General features: G+C 36.6%; 4 protein-coding genes across 5 annotated transcripts; 1 reads left to right on the top strand and 3 right to left on the bottom strand.

The window, feature by feature from the left end:
- Nucleotides 1-839: 839 nt before the first annotated feature.
- Nucleotides 840-3,597, bottom strand: LOC129245105 ((Lyso)-N-acylphosphatidylethanolamine lipase). 2 transcript variants are annotated; one of them, XM_054883091.1, is made up of 2 exons: nucleotides 2,836-3,597; nucleotides 840-2,250 (listed from the first exon to the last, which is right to left on the bottom strand). In XM_054883091.1, exons 1-2 carry the CDS (start codon nucleotides 2,914-2,916, stop codon nucleotides 1,060-1,062), a joined length of 1,272 nt encoding a protein of 423 aa, XP_054739066.1. In that variant the 5' UTR covers nucleotides 2,917-3,597; the 3' UTR covers nucleotides 840-1,059. The 2 variants fall into 2 exon arrangements, with proteins under 2 accessions (XP_054739066.1, XP_054739067.1); XM_054883092.1 differs by lacking the exon at nucleotides 2,836-3,597 and adding an exon at nucleotides 2,641-2,784.
- Nucleotides 3,598-10,212: 6,615 nt separating this feature from the next.
- Nucleotides 10,213-11,236, top strand: LOC129244747 (uncharacterized). Its single transcript, XM_054882559.1, has 2 exons — nucleotides 10,213-10,752; nucleotides 10,823-11,236. The coding sequence occupies exons 1-2, from the start codon at nucleotides 10,711-10,713 to the stop codon at nucleotides 11,234-11,236; spliced, it is 456 nt and encodes a 151-aa protein (XP_054738534.1). The 5' UTR covers nucleotides 10,213-10,710.
- Nucleotides 11,237-11,275: 39 nt separating this feature from the next.
- Nucleotides 11,276-11,825, bottom strand: LOC129244748 (U6 snRNA-associated Sm-like protein LSm6). The gene is made up of 2 exons (XM_054882560.1): nucleotides 11,623-11,825; nucleotides 11,276-11,531 (listed from the first exon to the last, which is right to left on the bottom strand). The coding sequence occupies exons 1-2, from the start codon at nucleotides 11,711-11,713 to the stop codon at nucleotides 11,383-11,385; spliced, it is 240 nt and encodes a 79-aa protein (XP_054738535.1). The 5' UTR covers nucleotides 11,714-11,825; the 3' UTR covers nucleotides 11,276-11,382.
- A 1,814-nt stretch (nucleotides 11,826-13,639) lies between these two features.
- On the bottom strand, nucleotides 13,640-22,245 carry LOC129245575 (uncharacterized). The gene is made up of 3 exons (XM_054883827.1): nucleotides 22,083-22,245; nucleotides 15,181-15,263; nucleotides 13,640-13,822 (listed from the first exon to the last, which is right to left on the bottom strand). Exons 1-3 carry the CDS (start codon nucleotides 22,110-22,112, stop codon nucleotides 13,705-13,707), a joined length of 231 nt encoding a protein of 76 aa, XP_054739802.1. The 5' UTR covers nucleotides 22,113-22,245; the 3' UTR covers nucleotides 13,640-13,704.
- Nucleotides 22,246-22,737: the final 492 nt, after the last annotated feature.

Below are 22,737 nucleotides of genomic sequence, written 5' to 3' on the forward strand. Positions count from 1 at the left end.
TTACAATCACAATGAATTAAAAAGCATTAGCGACTAAAATTTCAACTATTATTTTATAAAACACAGTTCATTCTACAACAAAAACCATATAAACCAGTTTCAAACTTTGTACAAAACTTGTACGAATTCGGCAAATTTTCATCAAAATGTCAAACTTTTTAAACATTACTTCTGGAAAAATGTCAAGAATGCAATTTCATAGCTCAATAAATTTGTGTATAGTAAAGTGCAAGTTTCTCTCTCTCTTAGCTTCACAGTCTGTCACGTCGTCATCACCAGTTTCATCAACAATCCTTCTCCAATTCAGTCTCTCTCTTGCCTCATTTCTCCAATTGCGAACGTTTTTTTAACACCTATTCCACATTTGTTTCTATGCAAGAAAGCTACCAACAATATCAGTAGAAGAAATTGTCAAAAATCAGTGCGATTTTTCAGCTACTTGAAATTTGCACTTTATAGTACCAAAATTCAATGATCTATAAGACTGCATACACGATTCTCTAAAAATTCTGAGTAAAAAGTATGAAATTTTGAAGAATTTTATGCATACAAAGTTCCAAACTAGGCTTTATATGGTTCTTGTTGTTGTATGAACTATATTTTTATACAAAAAAAAAAATAAATAAATGAGCCTACAAAATAAATAAATAATTGAGCCTACAAAATAAATAGCCGTAACTTATCAATTTCGTGGTGTACACTTTCTTTTCACGCTGATAACATATCTACATAAATATGACTTGGTTGACAATGCCATTATACTAAAAAATTTCAAGGTTATTTATATTTTTTACCTGCTTTTTTTGTTTTCTTTTCTTAACAAAATAAACACCAGTTGCTTTACATTGCCTCCATTGAATACTTTTTATTCTTGGTCAAAATATTATTGTTACGTAGAACAGCAGTAAAAGTTTCCTGCTGAGCACATTAAACATTTCGTTAAAATATTTGGGCTAATACTATGTTCTATTTATTGACTAAAATAGATAGGTTAAAAAATTAAACTGACTGCAGGTATAAAGTGTGTGCCGTGTGACTAATTGTCATTTAATTAGAGTACTATTGCGGTTTAATGTTTGTCACCACTTCGTCTGTTTGTTGTTGGTCCCCGGGCACCGTATTCTCCGCATTTGGCTCTTGCTGTTGGCGCGCTTCAACATATGCTGATGTACTCTTCTGTTCTTCATCTGATTCTGTTGAATCTCGTAGATCAGAGTCTTTGCTAAATATTTTGCACGCTTCGTTAACGTACCTATTAAAAACGTCTGGTTTATCTGCATACACATGATGCCCCGCACCGCTCACCATTTTAATATCTACCCTCGAATCCGGCCTCTGGGCTTTAATCTTTTCCCCCGAAGACGAATCAATCCACGAACGCGAACCATATATGAAAGTTATGGGAATACCTTCACGTACATCTTTCGCGCGATGTACCATCGGATGTTTTGCCCATCCGAACGACGACATCATCGTGTGAAAAGCCGACTCACCACTTGGTGTTTGTGCATTGCATTGATGTATATAATGTGGCAATAGGTTGTTGTCCTCTTCAACAGCAGCAGAAAATTTACGCATTATATCCGGTCGCGTCTTTTCCACAACCCACTGACCAAGCGGTCCAGCAGCACGTAATGCCCATAGTGGATTCAGTGGTGTTAGCGCGTACGCTATGGCACGTACCCAAAGTGGTAGTTGGCGGGTATTGTTTCCGTCGGCTGGCTTTTCCGGAAAACCCCACGGATCGGCTAATATGAGATGATTAACTCTATCGGGATAAGACAAAGCATAACTGGAGGCGATAAACCCGCCCATCGAATGGCCCAATAAGATCATGCTGTTAATATTCATTTCTCGTCGCCACTCTTCCACAGACTTGACAAATTGTTTTTCACAAACGAGAGCATCGTTGGAGAAGTTTGGACGTGAACTACGGCCAAAGCCCAACACATCCATAGCGTAAACAGGACGATCTTTAGCAAGCGCATCCAAATTCATAACCCACAAAGCTACTCCAGCACCTAACCCGTGTAGCATAACCAAAGGCACTTCTTTTGAATCTGTATTTAGGCTGACAGTCCATATTTTATCCGCTTCGCCAATTGCCGGCCCGATGTCCACAAAGAAGCCGCGGTATGGCGTTTTTAGGAAAGACAAAATTTTCTTTTCAACTGCACGTAGCATGATGGGAGAACTAGAGGTCCAATTAAACACCCATTTCCAAAGCCAGAAGCTCTCTGACTTGCGTTCCTAAAAGAAATTGATAATTTAAAAAGATTTGCCGAATATTAATTAAAAAAATAAATTGATAGATACGAATGCCGAAAATAAGTACCTAGGCAAAGGTTTTGAAACTATTTTTATATCACGTCAGAACGTCATGAGAAATTCAATTTGGTTAACGAACGCAATATACAATATAGAGTAGATCAGAGGATAATAACAGTTTTTTGATAATCTGCGAGTCATCACCTCATTGCATCAGCAGTTATTTTAAACTCTTAAACAATCATAACACCTTGTCCTATGTACCTATTTCAGCATATACATTAGGGAATGCGTAGTTTATATTGAAGTAAGCTTCCGATATAATCGAATTTGCATAGCAATAATAGTTCTTAACGTCACATTCCCACTTACACAATCCACTCCACTTAAAACAAATACGCAAATTGATTAACTTTAACGCAAATGAGCTAACAATGTATTTGCTCGAGTTTTGTGCTATGCCCTTACTTATTGCACTTTGTTTTTAATTTGAAACACTTCCTTTAAAAATACACATGTCCAGCTGGTATCAAGCCTCCCACTTGCCCATCAACTATCCCCACTCACCTCTATGTCCATTGTTTTTTGGCCCAACGTATAATCGCCGTCGTTCTGCGACTGATGCAAAATTGACGTCGCCAATGACATTTTCAATCGTTCTTTTTTCAATTCTCCCTTTCGCAAATTTTTAAAAGAAATGCAGCTGACATCAATTAATTTACGTTTCCTGTTTTATTTTTATTTTACTATTTGTATGTCTAAGGTGAAGGGCGTGAAGCACGTGGGGAATACCTCAGGCACACTCTAATTACTTCTCGAGTCGGTTAGAAAAAAATGCACAAAATCTTAATTGCTGTCCCAGAATTAAGAATAGAAAAAACGTATTTATGTGTATGTTCAGCCAACACAAATTGACTAAACAAATTTTATTGACTTGGAATTTAAAGAAATTTTGATATTTTATTGGCGTAACTTCACTACCTACTGCCTTGCTTCGCGACCAATAACTTAATAGTGACTTGCTTACGAAATTATAGAATATGCAATAATGACTTTGAACTTGATGGTGCAATAAAAATAATCTCCAGCGTAATTGATTCCACCACGAATAATTTTTGTCGGCACTTGTGAATGTTATAATGGGCGCATTAGAAACTAAATGAGAACTTTATTTTTTATGTTATATAAATACTGCACTTCTAACAGGCATTTAAGAGTAAAATTGATATTCATATATTCAGCTTTGTAAACTAATAACCAGCAAATTATTTGAAGCTATCTTGTGAAATGGTTGGTATTTATACGGATATCTATTACACTTTGTGTTTTTACTTCTGTTTTATTTCTAATCATGTTTTTTGTCATTGCTCAGAATAGAAAACTAATGCCGCAATATGGTCTGAACACATCGAAAGCAACAAAACCAAGCGACACGACGTTAATGTTGTACACTACGGTGACCAAGAGTTGGTTAAGGGGTTAGGTGGGTTTGAAAAATTAAAAAAATCGATTTTTTTTGTCTTATTAAATAGTATAATATGTTTAAAATATTCTCCTAAAATTTCAAATTGATCCGAGTAAAATTCTACGAGATAGACCCTTCAGAAGTTCCGCCCATCAGGCCATGTCAGTGCAGCGTTTCGCAGGTATACAGAAGCAGCTGCGTATATCTCAAAACTCGATTTTTTAAGTCGGTGGACACGATTTATCGAAAAGTTATGAAGCGATTTTGCTCAAATTTTGCACACAGCTTTGGAATAACATTATCAAGTTATTGAACGAAGGATTTTTTTTTTTTTATTACAACTAATTTTTTCGAGCCAACACATGACGAAAATTTGACCAAAAAAAGTGTTTTTTTGTTCAAAGTCTGTCAAAAATTCAAATTAAATTTTTTTTCCTTCGTCCAGTAACGAGATTTATCCATGTACTAACGAAATATTTTTGGTTTTTTGATTTTAGATGAACCAATAATGAGTTATGCTGTCCACGGCAAGAGCATTTTTTTGTGAGACGATAAGGGAGATGAGGTACCAACGGCTGAGTTTTCGGAATTTTTAAATAAAAATTTCACAAAATACTGTTTAAATATGTATCTTTGATATGCTGAATTGTTTAAATAAAATATATTATTGTATATATTAAAAAAAAATAGTAAAAATACCCTTTTTTTGAACCTCTGTAACCCACCTAACCTCTTAATTTGAATTTTTGTAAAGAAACTTTTGTAAATATTTTCATAAAATAAGCAGTTAAGAACATTTGTATATAATATATATGCATTTGGTAAATATATCAACTCCATTCTATAATTTTATGGTACTTTTTATTGCTTAAATTCTCGAGAATGCTAAAGTCGTATAGTCAAATTTATCAGTGTCGTGGTTTTTATATTTGCTTGGATTCTTTAGGCAGCAACAAAGGAAAAGGTTAATTAACTTTGACAATTTAGGGAACACATTGAAAAAATTAAATTAGTTGGTCTAAGGCAACTTTCTTATTGAATAACCTCGGGTACGTCTAATAAATATGACTAGAGAGAGGAAAGATTTTATTTGACATGCAGTCAAGAACTTAAATCGCTTCCCACGAGCCAAAGTCGTTTTTTTCATATTTTTATAATTGTCTGGGCTCAAATCGTAAATAATGTGGCGTTCGCGTACGTCTTTGGAGAGAATTTCCTCCACATCCATTTTATTAATTTACAAATTCAAGTTTATTCTTATAACAGTCACTAAATCTGGCTACAAACAGGTTACAATTTCTAGCGATTTCTTGCAGTTCGGAGAAAATCCATCGTGTATGGCGAAGTGCGAGCACAAATCCCAAGTAATTGAAAATTTTCACTTATTTGGCATTTCTTGCTAGTTTGTGGATATTCTCATTTAATTTACGAAACGCTTAAGTTTAAGCTTTTTAACGCGCTGTTATACGAACGTAACTAGGCGGTATAACCAGGCACGATATCCGGCATTAAATACCAGCATATTAGAGCACCCAAACACAAGTGGTACTACCGATGCGGTACAAAACTGCGCGGTATTAGCAAATGTATTGTGAGCAGAGTTGCAATTTAGAGCTGGAGTTCTACTTTCAATTTTATTTAAAGAAGTGTTATACTGGAACTTTCAAATGTAAAAACAAATTAAACAAGCAAAACAAAACATTTTACGATGTAAACCTGTACGATGAAAAACTTATATGGCTGCTGCAATCATGATGACGTACTGAGTAACAATCTCTAAGTTTCTACGCATACTAAGTTGAATAGTTAAATCTAAGTTTTGGTTAACACAGCTTTAAGGGGGTCTTCTAGTCTAGAAATTTGAAAAAATCGAAAAATTTTTTTTTTTCATAATTTGATAGTTTAACTATTCAAAAATATCTCCCTAAAAGGATTTTTCAAAATTCGAATTATTTTCGAAGCTACAACGATTTTAGTGACGTGGCAGCTAAACTGATTTGAGGGGACGGTAAAACTTTAAACGCGTGTTTCTCGAAACTACTTCGTTCGATACGGTTGTCACGATATCTCAAGTTCTAATCAACCGATTTGCTTGAAATTTGTCATGAATATTCCTTAAATATATCTCTATCGTATGAACCTCGAAAAACTGGAAATTTCAATTTTTTAATATGTGTAAACAATTCGAGAAAGCTTAAAAATAAGAGAAAAATCGACCTCAATTTTTTGAGTAGCCGCCATTTTATGGAAAAAATTTTTTTTTCCGTTTTTTCTGGTTCATACGATAATGACATTCATATTAATTAAGAACTTGTATTTTTTTTTTTTTCAGATGACCACAAGGGTAGAAATCGTGACGACGAGGGCACTGCCTTTTTTCCCCCCTTCCACTTCAAGGACGCATAACTCTATCAAAATTCATTTTTTTTTTTTCAAATTTATTTTGTGTGCTCCTAAAATATAAATAAATAAATGATAAAAAAATGTATCTCAAAAATATCAATAGCTTTTTTTTATTCATCGTCAAAAAATGCTCGAAATTCGGGCCTCTAGACTAGAAGACCCCCTTAAGTCGGCGAGTAGCTGCTATGTACAGTGGCTCACACCTCTTTCGTGTGGCTGTATGTTAAAGTAAAGAATTGTAAAATTATTTTTATTTGATTTACTTAAAAAAAAAATTTAAATGCACAATCAAAGATAAATTATTTCTAATTACAAACATGTATAAATGCATTCAAATTTTTTCTGCTTTAGTAGAATATTTACAACAAAAATAGAATACTAGGTAAATTGACGTCACAGCTTATTTCCTGTGTTCACTTTTACCGTTATCGGCGCCAGTAAACCGGTTAGCAATTATAGGAAATTTGTTTTGCATAGTATATTAGATTATATCCTTATTTAGTTTACACATTGAAAGTAGTCGGTTGTCCAGCTTAATTTAAAAATACCGTGATGAGTCGTCGTACGTCGATTGAAAGGCGCGAATTAGTGATTACGCATTACAAAAATGGAAAGTCGCAGAAAAAAATTGCTGAAATTGTAAATTTAAGTACTTCCACAGTACAGCACATTATTCAACGCTTTTCTCGTGAAAAAAGAGTGGTTGACAAAGGCCGCCAAGCTCCAAACAAAATTTTTACAGAAGCTGATGAAAGGTGGATATTAAGAAAAATTCATGTAATCCTGAAACAATAAGAAGAATTCTGCGCAAAGCTGTTTTCCATGGTCGTACAGCTCGAAACAAACCGTTTGTTAATGAGCGTAACAGAAGATTAAGGGTGGAGTTTGCCGAAAACCATGTTAATAAAGACCAAACCTTTTGGAATGGCGTTATTTTCGTCGACGAAAGCAAACTCAACCTCTTTGGTTCCGATGGGAAGTCTTTTGTTTGGCGTAAGCCCAACGCGGAGCTGGACCCGAAGAATCTGCGTGGTACAGTAAAACACGGTGGGGGCCATGTAATGGTTTGGGGCTGCATGTCAACAGCTGGTGTCGGAAACTTGGTTTTTATCGACGAAATTATGGATAACACAGTTTATTTGAATTTATTAAAAAATAATTTACTACAAAGTGCTGAAAAATTAGGCATTCGGGACAGGTTCAGGTTCTATCAGGACAATGATCCGAAGCATAAGTCGGAATTAGTGCAACGGTGGCTTATATGGAATTGCCCTCATGTGGTAAAAACGCCAGCACAATCACCTGATTTCAATGTAATTGAGAATTTATGGAATATTCTGGATAAAAAAATTAGAAAACATAACATAAGCAACAAACAAGATCTAAAAACAGCATTGCAAGTGGAGTCGGAGAAAATATCTCCTGAATACACTGGAAAACTTGCTAGCTCCATGCAATCCCGGTTAAAAGCTGTATTAAAACAAAAAGGCTACCCTACAAAATATTAGATTAGTAAAAACTTAATAAATTAAAAAAAAAATCATATTTTTTCTAGTTTGGTTAAGCACACGAAATAAGGTGTGACGTGGATTTACTTATAATTTTGATTTTGCTGTAAATATATTACTTAAGAAGAAATAATTTAAGTTTATTTATGTATGTTTGTAACAAGAAATAATTTATCTTTTAATGTACATTTAAGTTTTTTTTCTAAATAAAGTTTATACAAAAATATTAAACTTTTTTATTTTGGTAAACGGGCACAGGAAATAAGCTGTGAGCCACTGTAAGTTTTATTTTTCTAGTATTAATATTATTTGGTTTTGTTTCAGCTACTACCATCGTGCGACAGGAATGATAGACTTTTTGTTTTTTCGATATTTCGAAAGTATAGTATCTTAAGAATTTATTGTGAAGTTTTGATGTGGAAATTCCCAATATTATAGCTTCTACAGCCCATTAAGCGCTTCTGTACCTCAAACTTTAAACTCATTTATCTCGAAACGAAAATTTTTGGCCTGGTGTTGTCAAACAAAAAAAAAAAAAAACTATTCAACCGAATCGTCTGAAATTTTTATATGTTGCTCATAACATTAATGGCTATCGCCTCAATTATTTCGTATTTTTTGGATTAAAAACCTAAAAAATACCCGATTTTTGGAGTGTCAAATTCAAAATCGCGCTATTTTGTTTAATTTTTTTTTATTCTAGTACGGGTCATAGCTACAGTCATGCTGATTAATAATTTTTTTGGTTTTTGTGTTTCAGATAAAAAGAAGAGCCGAAATGGATCACACCGTCCAGGTGAAATTTTTCGTTAGCGTAAATTTCAGCGCAATTTTTTAAATTATTAAAATAAAATTTTTTTTTCCATTTTTGTATTTAAAAAAAGTTAAATAAAAAGCCTAAAAAATTTAAATATCGTTTTTATTTTTTTTATTGTAAAAAAAATTCCTTAAAATAGCCTAAATCAAGTTCTAGACTAACGGGACTCCTTAACTGGTGTTTTTGTTGTTGTAATCCTCCCAACGAATGTTTGAGGATTGAAATGAATTGGAGTAACAGACTTTGGCCGAATAGCAGACCAGACCACGGAACAAGTAAATGCGTACCGTTTCGTTAAAAAACCAAAATTGAGGTTCGATAGAACTTTATGCTGATTAAAAACTAAAAAATGGAGGATATATTGAATATATTTTTCGTATTCTCAAAACGTTAATATCACCAATGCGTTTAGCTTATTCTTCCAATAATATACATACTTAGTTTCGTCAACGGTCATGGATTTATGTAATTAAAACGTTTTGAAAATTCGTGAAATTCGGCATTGTTCTGCGATATCTACTCCATTTTTGAATTCCTTTGCAATAGGCATAAAAACCTGTATCGAACATTACTGTTGGTTTTTTTAAAGAACGGAAAGTATTCTTCACTTATATCCACATTTATACCATTCATGACATTTATTTTTTAAAGATAATCACTTTCAAATGTTGGCCGCAACTTCGCCATAATTGGGCCATCCGAAAACACGAATTTTGAATGACTCACTGGAGGACTGCGGTCGCTATTTCGTGAATAACTGTAGTAATGCTGGCGCCCAATTCTTCAATCGAAGCATTTAGACTTTACCTACCCCCACAAATAAGGTGTGATATCACACGATCTTGGTGGCCCATCCGCTGGTCCGAGACGAGAGATAAATTGCGCACCGAAACGACGACGCAGTAAATCCATTGTATCACGGGCTGTATGGCAAGTAGCGTCGTCTTCTTGGAACCAAATGTTGGGGAGACTACGGGCTTCAATTTCCAGCATCAAAAAGTTGTTTATCATAGCGCGATAGCGTTCGCCATTCACTGTTACATTGAATATGCGCCGATGATTCTTTCAGCCTATAGGCCGAATCAAACGAAAGTTTTCATTGTGTGCGTGATTACTCACAATCTGCTACTATTTCTTACTTTATATACTGGGTGCAAACGATATTCAAGTACATGCATATGTGTAGCATCTCGAAACCGTTATTTTTCTTTTTGCTCCTTTTCAGATAAGACATGGAGGACTACAACTTAACTCAAAAAATGAAGAGACATGCACTTATCGTCGCTATATGAGCAAATCACAAAGATTTATAAAGCTTTAATTTTCTTAAGTGCGCCCGGTCATTTGTTCATAAGGTTCAGAATAATTTTATAGATACAGAACAAGTTAATTCGTGAAGTTTCATTAAATTTTGTTCAAAATAAAAGCTAATTAGTTTTAGCATCTCGAGTTGTTCTTAAATACCGTACGCACCCTGTAGTAGGTTTTTTCAATGAAACTTTCTTAAAACAGTTATTATTATTATACAATACGAAACCAAATTAAACGAAAATTAAATATACATACGCATACACACACATATGTACATATGACGACAAACAACGCTAATACAAATTCAAAATTTGGGCAAAGGTTTTAAAAGGTAAACTTACTTAATTGAGGGCGTCTAAATTTTATGATGCCCCCCGTTTTGTCTTTATTTTACATTTTCATGTAGATAACTTCCATTTTTAAAGCTATTCAGCTAAAATTTTGAGCAGAACTGTAAACTCAGTTATTTCTGAAAATCACTAAGATCGGATCACTTTATGCTATGATGTAGGGTTGCTTCTAAATGAGTTCTCAGCGGAGCAGTACCCATTTTCATACTCTGTTATCTCCAAATTTAATTTGATGTTACAACAATCAACAAAAAATTGGCCTACCATGTAATAACATAAACAGTAATCATAACTAAGTTTTACTGTTTTTGCTTACCACACCATTGAACGTCATTCATAGTGTGCATAGAATACTAATTAATTACAATAGTATGACCGGCCAATATATGTATGTATGTATACTGCAAATAATGTGGACAAGTGCGCTTGCACGCGCAATGTAGTGACCGCGTAACAAATTTTGCAATAAATATTTTGAAACAAGACACACTGGGGCCTGAAATGTAAGGGTTACGCGCAATTGATTGATTTTTATTAAATTCAGTTTAATTCGATACTCAACAAGAAGCAGTTTAACACACAAGCAATATGCAAAAAATAGCACACATTGGTGTTGTCATACTTGCAACGGTATAAGCAAACTAATAATTAATAAAGTTTACATAGGAATGAAGTTATTTCAATAATCTCTTTAATTTAGTGTTTTTTACTCCTGCAACAACAAAGCGCGCACGCCTTACTTCATGACATTATTGATGTCATTGATCTACAGAATTTGGATTTAGCCAATTATGAGTATTTCCGCAATTTACCATCGCAGAACCCAAAACTTGCACCACAGGCGAACCTCTTCCTTGAACACTTCCAAAAGAAGAAGGCAGTACTGGACTATGTAGAACATTTATTTTTTGGTACCTCACCATTTACACAAAAGAGCGAAATACCCTTTAATCCACATTTTGGAAGGGCATGGCGCCCATATTTTGAACGTCGCTATGGAAAACGCGGCGTAAACTTAGTAGATATGCTGGGCAAAGGATACTCATTGCATGAGTTGAGGCAACAAGGTGCAATCCCAAAGGACTTCGGCACCACATACTATCCAACGCGATAAATGGAATTTAAAGTGCCATAAATACTAAAAGCAAATGTAGTTATTTAATATTAATTAAATTATTTATGTTAAACTAAGTTTTATCAAAGTGCAAAACTAAATTTACAGGCCATTTTGCAAAAATGTTGTTGTTCTTTAATGTAGTCTCATATACGCCGTTTCTGGGTGGATATATAAAGCACATTGTTACCACGTATGAATGCATCACCGTATTTGTTTTTCAGCTGACCATTGACATACTCTTCGGTTTGATCGAGTGCGATATTCATGTAACCATCCAGACACGCCAGAACACCTACAAAATGCAATTAAATTGGAAATCATATTGGTTTTTCGTCGCAAATAACGCTAGTAGTGCAATGGGAAGGCACAAAATCGCTACTTACCACGATAATCTACACCACTATTTAGTTTAACCACCACTGGCCGTCCATGTATTTGATTTATAAACTGTGATAGTGCCTCCTTGCGTGACATTTTTAATTATGTATTTTTGATTTGCAAAATTTGCTTTCTTGTTTACAACTTGCGTTTACAATAATCACCAAATTCACCGGCTGCCACAAATCTCTATCGTTTTTCGACATGAAAGGTGGTGGGTAGTAGCATTAAGTGTAGCCAAGTTACTAAAGTGGTGAATTTAATTTGGTAGCGTTACCAGAAGCCTTTTGCGTTGGGAGTGCTCACAATGATGCCGTAAATTTACATATTTAATATTTTTTTTTTTTTATTTCCAATGGTACGAATATTATGATTTATTTGAATTGTGAGCATTTGAAGACTCTCTGGAAAGATTCGGATTACTTTAGAAAATGTTTAGAATAATTATAGTGTAACTGTAGGGAGGCCGCTGTAGTTGTTGTTGTAGCAGTAACTTTGTCCTATCAGTGTAGTGTAATCACTGGTCGTCTTCGTCTAGCTCATCTAACTGTAGGCCCAGGAAACTTGCTGTTGCAACAGGTTGGGTCCAGAGGGAGAGGGGTGTAAGATGAGTGGGTTTGATGGGGTATGTGAAAAGGTGGTCAGTGTCGTGCAAGGCGCCTTTATATACCGGATATATGTTTAGTATGTCGAGGTCGATTCTGAATAGGTAGTAATTTAACCTGCTACAGTATCCAGAACGTAATTGTGCCAAGGTTACGCGGGATTCTTGGGGAAGTTGGAGCTGTTCATCTACAATGGGTGGTGGTTGGACTCCGATGACGGCATTCGGGGGTCGGGAGCTTAAGAAAATGGTTAGAGTCTCCAGATGAATATCGTTAATTGTCTGTCAGTACACTGTCCGATCCAATAATTGTCGGTCTGTTTTGTCCTGGATCTCGTTCGCGTAGTTAAGGAGGTGCCTCCTGACGTGCCTGGGAGGTGGCTCAGGCTCAAGCAGGTGTCTGCATGGGTTATTTTTTTGTGCTGTTGAAAAGGAGTTAAGGGGGTAGTATGGTTAATTCGGTGTAAAACAAGCATATTTTTTTGTCGACACAGTTGATTTATTCAAAATTTTAAAATTACTTCATTATAAAGTCATATTTAAAGAATATTGTGTGAAATTTTCATTGATTTTTATGAAGAAATGAGTTGGTGGCAGCGAATCTTCGCGGACGTCTCATAAAAAAGTTTTATTGCGGTGTCCCTCAGAACTCATTACTGGATCAACTAAAATCAAAAAACCAAATTGATTTCATCAGCTAATAAAGTTTCGCAGGTAACAACGTCGAATTTTTTTTTTTTTTTTTTTTAATTTTTTAAAGTCAAAACACCAATTTTTCATAAAAAAAACTTGAAAACATTGTTGTTTTAAAATATGACAAAATTAAAAAAAAAAAACTCGACGTCATTACCTCGTGAATAAAGTAAAGAAACAAAAAAACCAAATTTGAAAAGAATCGGTGCAGTAGATATGAATCTACAGTGGACACCGACCGTAAAAAAGGCAAGTGTGAGAAAAACGCGTTTAAAGATTAGGTAGCTATTTTCGGCAGCGTGAAATCCGGTTGGAGAGGTAGATACTTAATCCTTTGTGTCTTTGTCAATTTTACTCTAATGCACTTCAAACTTTCACACAATAATCTTAAGATGTTATAGAATAATTTAAAAAAAAAAAAAAAAAATGAAAAAAAACAAAAATACCATACTACCCCCTTAAAGGTTTTAAAAATATATGACAAATTTCACGTAGGGCTGGAAAAATGTCTGTAACTCCCTCAATTCTGCTCTGATTGGCCTGAAACTTTGACACATTATGTCAAGGAAGAAAATATTGGAGGAGGTGAAAAATTTGGATCTTTTTACTATTCCTTTATTAACATTTATGTATTTACTTTAGTAGGTATGATAAAAATTTTGATTAAATGAAAATGGAATTAACTTAATAAGACATTTAAAATAAATTAGAATATTTTTAAGTACTAGCATTTTTAGGTATAACTGTACGTATACGCCTGTATGGGGTTTACTGCCATAAGGAGAATTTTCTAATGTATACCCTCCAGTGGGGTATATGTTTTGTATTGATACAAATCCGGGCCACCGTAGCCATAGAGCAGCTTTCCTCGACCATTCTCATCATAGTAAGGGTAACGGTACTTGGGTCTGAAAAATTCAAGACATATTGAGTTAATTTTTAAATTGTAAAAAGCTTAGCTTATTGAAATAATAATATAAAATATTTAAGGAGGCAATAATATTGATTCCCAGGAGCTCTAAACTGCGATTATTCAGCTCATGTGTGAAGGCAGTATTGTTGTACGGAGGTGAAACATGGCTGGTTTCTAACTCCATCCCACAGGGCTACAATCTCTCGTCAAAAAATGCCTCCGCCTCATCTGTAGAATATTCTGGCCGAACACCATCAGCAACGACGCGCTGTGGAGATCAACGAATGGGGAACTCATCCGTGGCAAATCAAACGCAGAAAGTGGCGATGGATAGGTCACACGCTTAGAAAACCAACAGATAGAATCACGAGAATGCTACTGGACTGGAACCCCCACAAGGGAACAGAGGTGGCGGTCGGCCAAAGATTTCTTGGTGCAGATCGATGTTTCGCGAGCTACCAGATGCCGACATCACATGGAATGGCGTAATGGTGTAAAAACAACATCCCAGAACCGTGTACGATGGAAGAATCTTGTCGAGGACCTATGCTCCCGAGCGGAGTCAACAAGGAAAACCAAAAAAAAAAAATAGTATGGAACAAAGTTTGGAGGTATCCCAAGTAAATAGTCCTTAAGCTCATTTTTTAATTGGATACTTTTATAGTAGCTGGCTGAAGTTTTGTGTGGTGTTATTTGTGCTGAATTCGAGGAAAAAAAATTCCTCTGCCAACTTTGTATAGAGAGATTTTCCCGAGTCACCGAGAGTAATAAACGCACCACTAAAGACTTTTAAGCGATCTTCAAGCTTTTTGTCACCATCCGAAACGTAATTTGTACTACGACCTGCACGATCGTCTGATTTAAATCTTTTAGATTTATTTTTTGTGCATTTTTGAAAACATTGCGCTTTGGTTATTGTTGTTGTTGTTGAAGTGATTGAGTATTTCTATTGAAATGATCCTTATTAGCTTTAGCGCCGTTTTACTATCCCTGTTCTCGTGTGGAGTCTCTTTTTTTGATCCAGATCCGTTTCGTGAGATCCAAGTATAGCAGCAAATTTTTTACCTCTATATCTGAGATTTTTTGGTAACCCTGTAAATAGCCCTGATTGGCCGCAGCTATGAATTACTCAAAAATGTCAACAAAACCGACCACTGAAAACAAAAAATCGGTCGAATTTTTTTACGCGCGAAACTCACGATGAGGTTGTTGAGATATTCAGCACTTCTCAATTAAAAGAGAAGGGTACTCTGTGATGTCTATAACGGTTGCGTTTGTTATTGCGAATAGCTGTTGTGTAATCAGTATACAGTAGAGCGCTCCGGTATAACCATTTTATATAGTTCAACCTACCTCTCGAAATATTGGAAATTGGGTGCCCGTGGCTGTACTGTAGCGTATCCAAATTTCCACGTACACGCAATGAACAGCAACAACTGAGAAATGCAAATAAAAGAAAAAATATACAAAAATTAAATAGCAGTGATTACAAAATTTAATTGTCCATAAAAATATTTTTATGGCCACTTATAACTAATTTGTAAAGTTTTTATAGATAAGATTCGCTTATTTAATGATTTCAACTGCAGCAATTGCAAGAGTTATACGGCGTTTCCACCAAAAGTAAACACCGTGTTTGCAGGAGTTGTGTTTAGGAGAACTGTCAACTGTTTCCACCGAAATGTGTTTGCAAAGTGTATGGTCTTTGGTATGGTAAGCAGATTTATGATACATTATTTTGCGGCGACAGCACAGCGCGATAGCCCAGCGGCTAGCAATGTGGGCTTCCGATCCGAAATCCTTGGTTCGAATCACAAAAAATTTTTTTTTTTTTTATACATTTATTTCATTTTGTTTTATGATATGTTTATGAGCAGATTTTTTTCATGGCAGAAATACACTCGGAGGTTTGTCATTGCCTGCCGAGGGGCGACCGCTATTAGAAAAATGTTTTTATTAATTTTGCTTTCACCGAGATTCGAACCAACGACCTCTCTGTGAATTCCGAATGGTTGCCATGTTTCGATAAGAATGCAATAATAAATGAGGAAAATGAGCAACATTGCCACCACTTAATAATTAAATTAGACGCAAACCCAACAAAACACGCTTTAAATTAGACGCAAACCCACAAAACACGCTTTGAAAGTGAGTTTAGGTATGGAGTTGTGTTTTAATTTTGTATGGGATTTGACAGGAGTTTTGTTTCGTGTTTGCGCTAAGAACACGATAGCGGCAGAGAACACGCTAGCGGCTGCGGTGGAAACTTACTATTAATATTTCATTTTCAAAATGGCATCAAGCAAAGCAGATCGCTGTAATCGCCCATAAGGCAGTAAAATGAGAATTGAGTTATCAAACTACGATATGACAGCTGATCTTAAGAAAGTGATGGTTGTTGTTGTAGCAGCATAAACATTCCCCATACTTACATACGGGGAATGCTGCTGGAGGGACAGTCCTTGGCCGGATATAAATCCGGGTCGTTTCGGCAACGTAGAACCGACTGTCGTGGAAACGAAGAATAACAGAAAGTGTTGGTGGTGTTCTTTGCTTTTCAAGGGGGCTCCCTGGCCTGCTATGCTTACGATAGTTCGTTAATGGCTTCGGGCGATGGCATCGATGGTCTGTGCGCCAAAGCAAACGATTACCTCACCAGTCTTTCACGCTTTTTCCCTGCGAGGAATTTACAACTTTCTCCCACTAAATACACGACAAGCCTTTTTACCACCAGGACAAAGGAGGTCAAACTACAGCTTAAGGTTAAAGTCGATGAAACAGTAATGCCAGTCCCAAAATTTTGAGAGTTAATTTCGATAGTAGCCGAATGGGTTGGTGCGTGACTACCATTCGGAATTCACGGGAACGTAGGTTCAAATCTCGGTGAAACACAAAAATTATGAAAAAGGTTTTTCTAATAGCGATCGCCCCTCGGCGGGTAATGGTAAACCTCCGAGTGTATTTCTGCCATGAAAAAGCTCCTCATAAAAATATCTGCCGTTCTGAATCGGCTTGAAACTGTAGGTCCCTCCATTTGTGGAACAACATCAAGACGCACGCCACAAAATAGGTGAAGGAGCTCGGCCAAACACCCAAAAAGGGTACGATAGTTTGCTCTCCTTTTCTGCGCACGCAACCGCAATTGCTACTAAAGGCGAAAGCCGCAACAAGGTTCTCAAATCGCTAGCCGGCAGTACTTGGGGCAAAGACAAAGTAATGTTGCTGGCGACATTTAAAGCTATTGGTCGGCCGATTCTAAATTATGTTGCGCCTGCCTGGTCGCCTGGAAGTAGTGATTTGCAGTGGATAAAGCCACGGGATGCCTGCTGATGTCCCTCTTACAACACCTACCTAATGAAGCACAGATGCTTCCAGCAAAGGAGCACAACAAAATGCTCAGAAAACAGTGTCGACGCGGGGGCTACCGTAGGTTTCACACCTGTAGACACCTGCTAGATCCTGAGCCTCCTCCCAGGCACGTCAGGAGGTATGTATCTCTTCAACTATTCCGACGAGCTCCAGTACAATACTAACCGATAACTACTGGACCGGACAGGGTTTAGACAGACAATTAACGACATTTATCGGATGACACTAACCACCTTCTTAAGCTTCCGACCTCCGAAAGCCGTAATCGGAGTCCAACCACCACCCATAGCAGAAGAAGAGATCCAAAGTTACTGCTACAACAACAACAAAAACATTCAGCTACCCCGAAAGACACGCGCTACCTTGGCACAATTAGGTTCTGGATACTGTAACAGGTTAAACTCCTACCTATCCAGAATTGACCCTGACATATCCAATATATGTCCAGAATGTGAAGGCACCCCCTTTTCACATGCTCCATCAAACCTACTCGCCTAACACCCCTCTCCCTCTGGATCCAACCTGTCGAAACAGGAAATTTCTTGGGCCTACCGTTAGATGAGCTAGACGAAGACAACCGGTAACTACAATAGATTGCACTGACAGGGTTTAGTAAGCTGCTACAACAACAAAAACAATGATTTCGAGAAATTTGGTAAGACAGATATATTTCAATAGTGAAAATTTGCGGTCTCCACCTGACATTTCTGTTTTAACAGATCCTTTCTAACCTAATTTGGAAAAAGTGTAGCTATGAGGTTAATTTCAAAGTCTCAATATAAAAATGCTACTATTTCCACAATGCACACAATGCGAAGGTGTGACCAACATCAAACCGTTACACGGCTTTCAGTGAATTTGAAAAAAAATCAGCTGATTCGCTGACGTAACAGGGGTTATAAGGGCGGCTTATTTAGAAGAGAAGTGGGCAAACACTGAGATTGTGTTGCTGAAACGAAAAATTCAACGCAGTCGTTTCTCATGGATAGTCTGAACAACGACTGATTCGAAGAGAAATTTTTCGTTCCCATCACAGTCGGTTCTACGTAACCGGAACGACCCGGATTTATATCCGACCAAAGCCCGTCACTCCAGCAGCATTCCTCGTCCATGCATGGCGAACGTTTATGCTGCTACAACAACAACAAAAACAAGAGAAACTTTTCTGACAAATCCCCCGTGACGTAATAGCCAAATTTACTCGCACAATTTTGCTTTGGATGGCCAAAACTTGCATTTTATCATCTTTGGCCATTGCTACACGTACACACTCAAGTGCAGTAATGTATGTATGTACAGTGGTGGATGTAAAAATTCAGACAAGTAGTGAGATTGCGTGCTTCTTTTTATGTTAATGTTGTTTATAACAGCTAATCACTTCCCCAAGCTTTTGGGTTGTCCGCAAAGAATTTGCCGATTTTTTAAAGCAAAGTAAATACATTTTTATTAAAACTTAGAATGAACTTTAATCAATTATATATTTTCCATTTTCATCGATGACCTTTTGCCATCTTTCTGGCAAATTCATTATTCCGCGCTCACAGAACTTCTGGCTTTTATTTGCAAAAAACTGAACCAAGTGTGATTTTATAGCCTCGCCATTGCCGAAAGTGTTACCATTTAAGGAGTTCTGCAAAGACCGACACAAATGGTAGTCTGACGGTGTACGGTCAGGGCTATATGTTGGATGCATCAAAAGTTCTCAGCCAAGCTATCTCAGTTTTTTGGCGAGTGACCAAAGATGTATGCGGTCTAGCGTTGGCCTGATGAAATATGGCACTTTTATGATTGATCAATTTTGGTCGCTTCTCGTTGATGGCTGTATTAAATTTGTCCAATTGTTGGTAGTAGACATCCGAATTAATCGTTTGGTTCCTATGAAGCAACTCAAAATATATCACACCCTTCCAGTCCTACCAAACTGACAGCATAATCTTCTTTTGGTGGTTTGTGGGGCTTCATCATGCTTGGACTATGATAGTTTCCGATTGACGTTATTGTAAACAATGCATTTTTCATCACCAGTGATAATCCGCTTCAAAAATGGATCGACTTCATTGTGTTTAAAATGCATATCACAAGCGTTGATTCGGTTTGTTAAATGAATTTCTTTCAATTCATGTGGTACCCAAATATCAAGGTTTTTTACCAGTTCAAGACTCTTTAGATGCTCATGAACGGTTGATTTTGTTATATTTAACTTCTCTCCAATCACACGCAAAGTTACATGACGATCCAATTCGATTAAAGCCTTGATAACTTCTTCAGCGACATCACTTGGCCGACCTGAACGTGATTCATTTTTAAGTGAAAAATTTCCAAACGGAATTTGATAAACCAATTTCGACACTGTGTTTCTTTTAAGGCTTTATCACCATACAAATCACGCAAGTTTTTAGTAATCTTCTCTGCCCTTTTTCCTTTATGGAAATAATAAAGTAAAATATGACGAAAATACACTTTTGTGGACTCCATATTAAAATTGAGGCCAAAAACAAACAAATACTGTGGGCAAAAAGTAAGGTGAATTTGATTGTTAAATGAAAAATCTTTATTTATTCTTGTAAATCAATTTCATCCCCTTCAAAATAATCACCTCTCGATGAAATACACTTATGCCAACGATTTTTCCAATCCCCGAAACATGCCAAATAGTCCATTTCCGGTATAGCCATCAGCACCTTCTTCGATTCAGCTTTTATCTCCTCAATCGACTCGAAACGCGTTCCCCGGAGTGGTCTCTTGAGTTTTGGGAATAGCCAGAAGTCACACGGAGCCAAATCAGGCGAATACGGTGGTTGCGGAACGATATGCGTGGAATTTTTGGCGAAATGGTCACGAAGAACGAGTGCAGTGTGAGACGGTGCATTATCGTGATGCAAAATCCAAGAGTTGTTGGCCCATAATTCTGGTCTTTTTAGGCGAATTGCTTCACGTAAACGACGCATAACGCTCAAATAATATTCCTTATTAACTGTTTGGCCAGGTGGAAGGAATTCATAGTGCACCACACCACGAAAATCGAAAAAAAACTGTCATCATGACCTTTATTTTTGAACGACTTTGACATGCTCTTTTCGGTCTGGCCTCGCCTTTAGCACGATATTCGCTTCATTGGTCGGTTGTTTCAGGGTCGTAAGCATAAATCCAAGTCTCATCTCCCGTAATGTTGCATTTGAGCTTGTCCTGATAGTCTGAAAGCATTGTTTCACATACACAAACGCGACGACTTTTTTCCAAGAAATTGAGAGTTTTCGGTACCAAACGAGATTTGACTTTTCGTAGGCTCAAATGATCTTTCAAAATGGTTTTCACAGATCCTTCTGATATTCCGATCATATCAGTGAGGTCTTTAACAGTCAACCGACGATTTTTGAGCACTAACTCCTTCACTTTATTGACGTGTTGGTCATCTGTTGACGTCGATGGTCGTCCGGAGCGCTCCAAGTCATCAACACGTTCTCGACCCTTTTTGAAGTCTTTGTACCACTTATAAACATTTTTCTGCGACATGGTCGAATCACCAAATGCCTTCTGCAACATTCTTAACGTTTCCGCAGCCGAAATTTCATTCCGCAAACAAAATTTGATGGCACTTCTCTGCTCAATGAAATCAGACATAGTAAAAATCGAAAAATGGACTCTTGGTCGTTTGGTAAACACAAGCGTAAATATATTACTGATAATGACATTCACATGAAAGTTGGCCCCGATGTTATTAACAGTGCTGGCAACTCATGGAAAAAATAACTAGAGCGAAATTTTAATCCCGCGAAGTTTGACAAATAAATTCACCTTACTTTTTGCCCACAAAATTTCGCATACTTTTTTTTCTAAAGCAAGCTAAAAGTGACAGCTAATAACTGTCAAAAGAAAAAAATAAAATAAATAGTCACGAGCTGTTCAAAACAATTATCAACTCCATCTATATGCAAAATCGGCAATTACTTTCCAAACAAGCCAATATGATAGTGATATTACAATATTTCGTAAACCCACTTTTTTAAATTACAAGACATCACGGCGCGCAAAAAGAAACTATGAAGAGCATAAATTAAATTCCAAAAAATATCAACAACAATTTATTTCTGTAAATGTGCGAAATTTTATGTTCGCCACTGTACTTAGTTACAAACAATTTCATATCTACTTTAAGTTGGCCTAAAAAACTGTCAACCACCTGCAAGCTCAGTTGCCGTTTTTGTCATTTAAATAGTGTGATTTGGCACTTAAAGTTTGTGTTTTTCGGGCCTCTATGAGTTGCTTCATGAAATCGGAGAAATACATACAAAGCTTCGTGATGACTTTTTTTCCAGCAACAATTGGAATTCCAAACACATTGCAAAGCAACGCCCCAAACAAAAAAGTTTTCGAAAGCGACAATTGGCAACTGAGCCACCGCACGTTTCCCGGCGAACTATGGTTTGCTTAGTAGTTAATATTATTGTCGTGCTTGCGTGTTGTTGCTGGCAACGGTTGTCATTGGCATTTCAATTTGGCTGTTTGGCTGTTTGTATGCAAGTAGAAATTATGTCAAAAAGGAAAACACAAACTTCACTTAAAGTAAAAGGCGCGAGATTTTTGGAAGATTTGTTAATTGAAATGAACATTAGGCCACACATACACACACACACCGGCAATTCGGCAACACACATATACATACACGCATGCGTAGCTGAGGATGTGCAATAGCGCTGCTACTCGCTGACCTACATAACGCCTTTCCATCCACACTTAACCCAATAAAGCTATGCACTTGTAAACACTGCTTACACACATACACACAAACATACATAAGCACGTATATAAATATTGTATTGCTTGCGTGAGTTCACATGCTGACGTTTGAGTTGGTTTTATGGCTAATTGCCACATTTAACACTTACATGCAACAAAATAGCTGCCAATTTCGCCATTTTTGAAAATTTCCTTTAGTTAACAATTTTGCAAATCGTGCGGTACTTCCGCCTTATTTGGTATAAGTCCGTTCTTTCCACACTTTAGCTGTTGTCGCGGCTACAACTTGCCTCCTTGGTTGGAAGTGTCTTCCTGCACGCTACGTTTGTGACTAAATTTGTCGCTGTTGTTATGTTGGTTAGTAGTATGAGCCAAGAAGTTAACTGGTTGAAAGTTGCATGCTCATATGGTTGGGAAAGAGTGGCACAGAAAATGCGTTGCAAATAAAGAGAAGGTTAAGGTGAGAGCGCGATTCACTTAATAACTCTTTGAAAGCTACTTACTTGTATGTATGTGAGTATGCATGTAGGTGTGTGTACGTGTGATTTGAAGCGATCAGTGCACTTGAAAGTTTTACTTCTCATCTTTTGTTTTGTGTGCATAAGTAGTGCAATAAAGATATGTATAAGTGTGCGTGAGAACCATAATGATGTCGAAAAATACGATGAACCCCGCACCCCCTCATCCACAAATTGGTTTATCTGCATTACAAAATTTAAAATTTTGCGGATTCTCAACAAGAGTTGCTTAAGGGGTTAGGGGTAGTCAGAATTTTCTATTATAAAAATTGGATTTTTTTTTCAT

The sequence above is a fragment of the Anastrepha obliqua genome, chromosome 4 (genome assembly GCF_027943255.1).
Source record: "Anastrepha obliqua isolate idAnaObli1 chromosome 4, idAnaObli1_1.0, whole genome shotgun sequence".
NCBI classification, from domain to species: Eukaryota; Metazoa; Arthropoda; class Insecta; order Diptera; family Tephritidae; genus Anastrepha; species Anastrepha obliqua.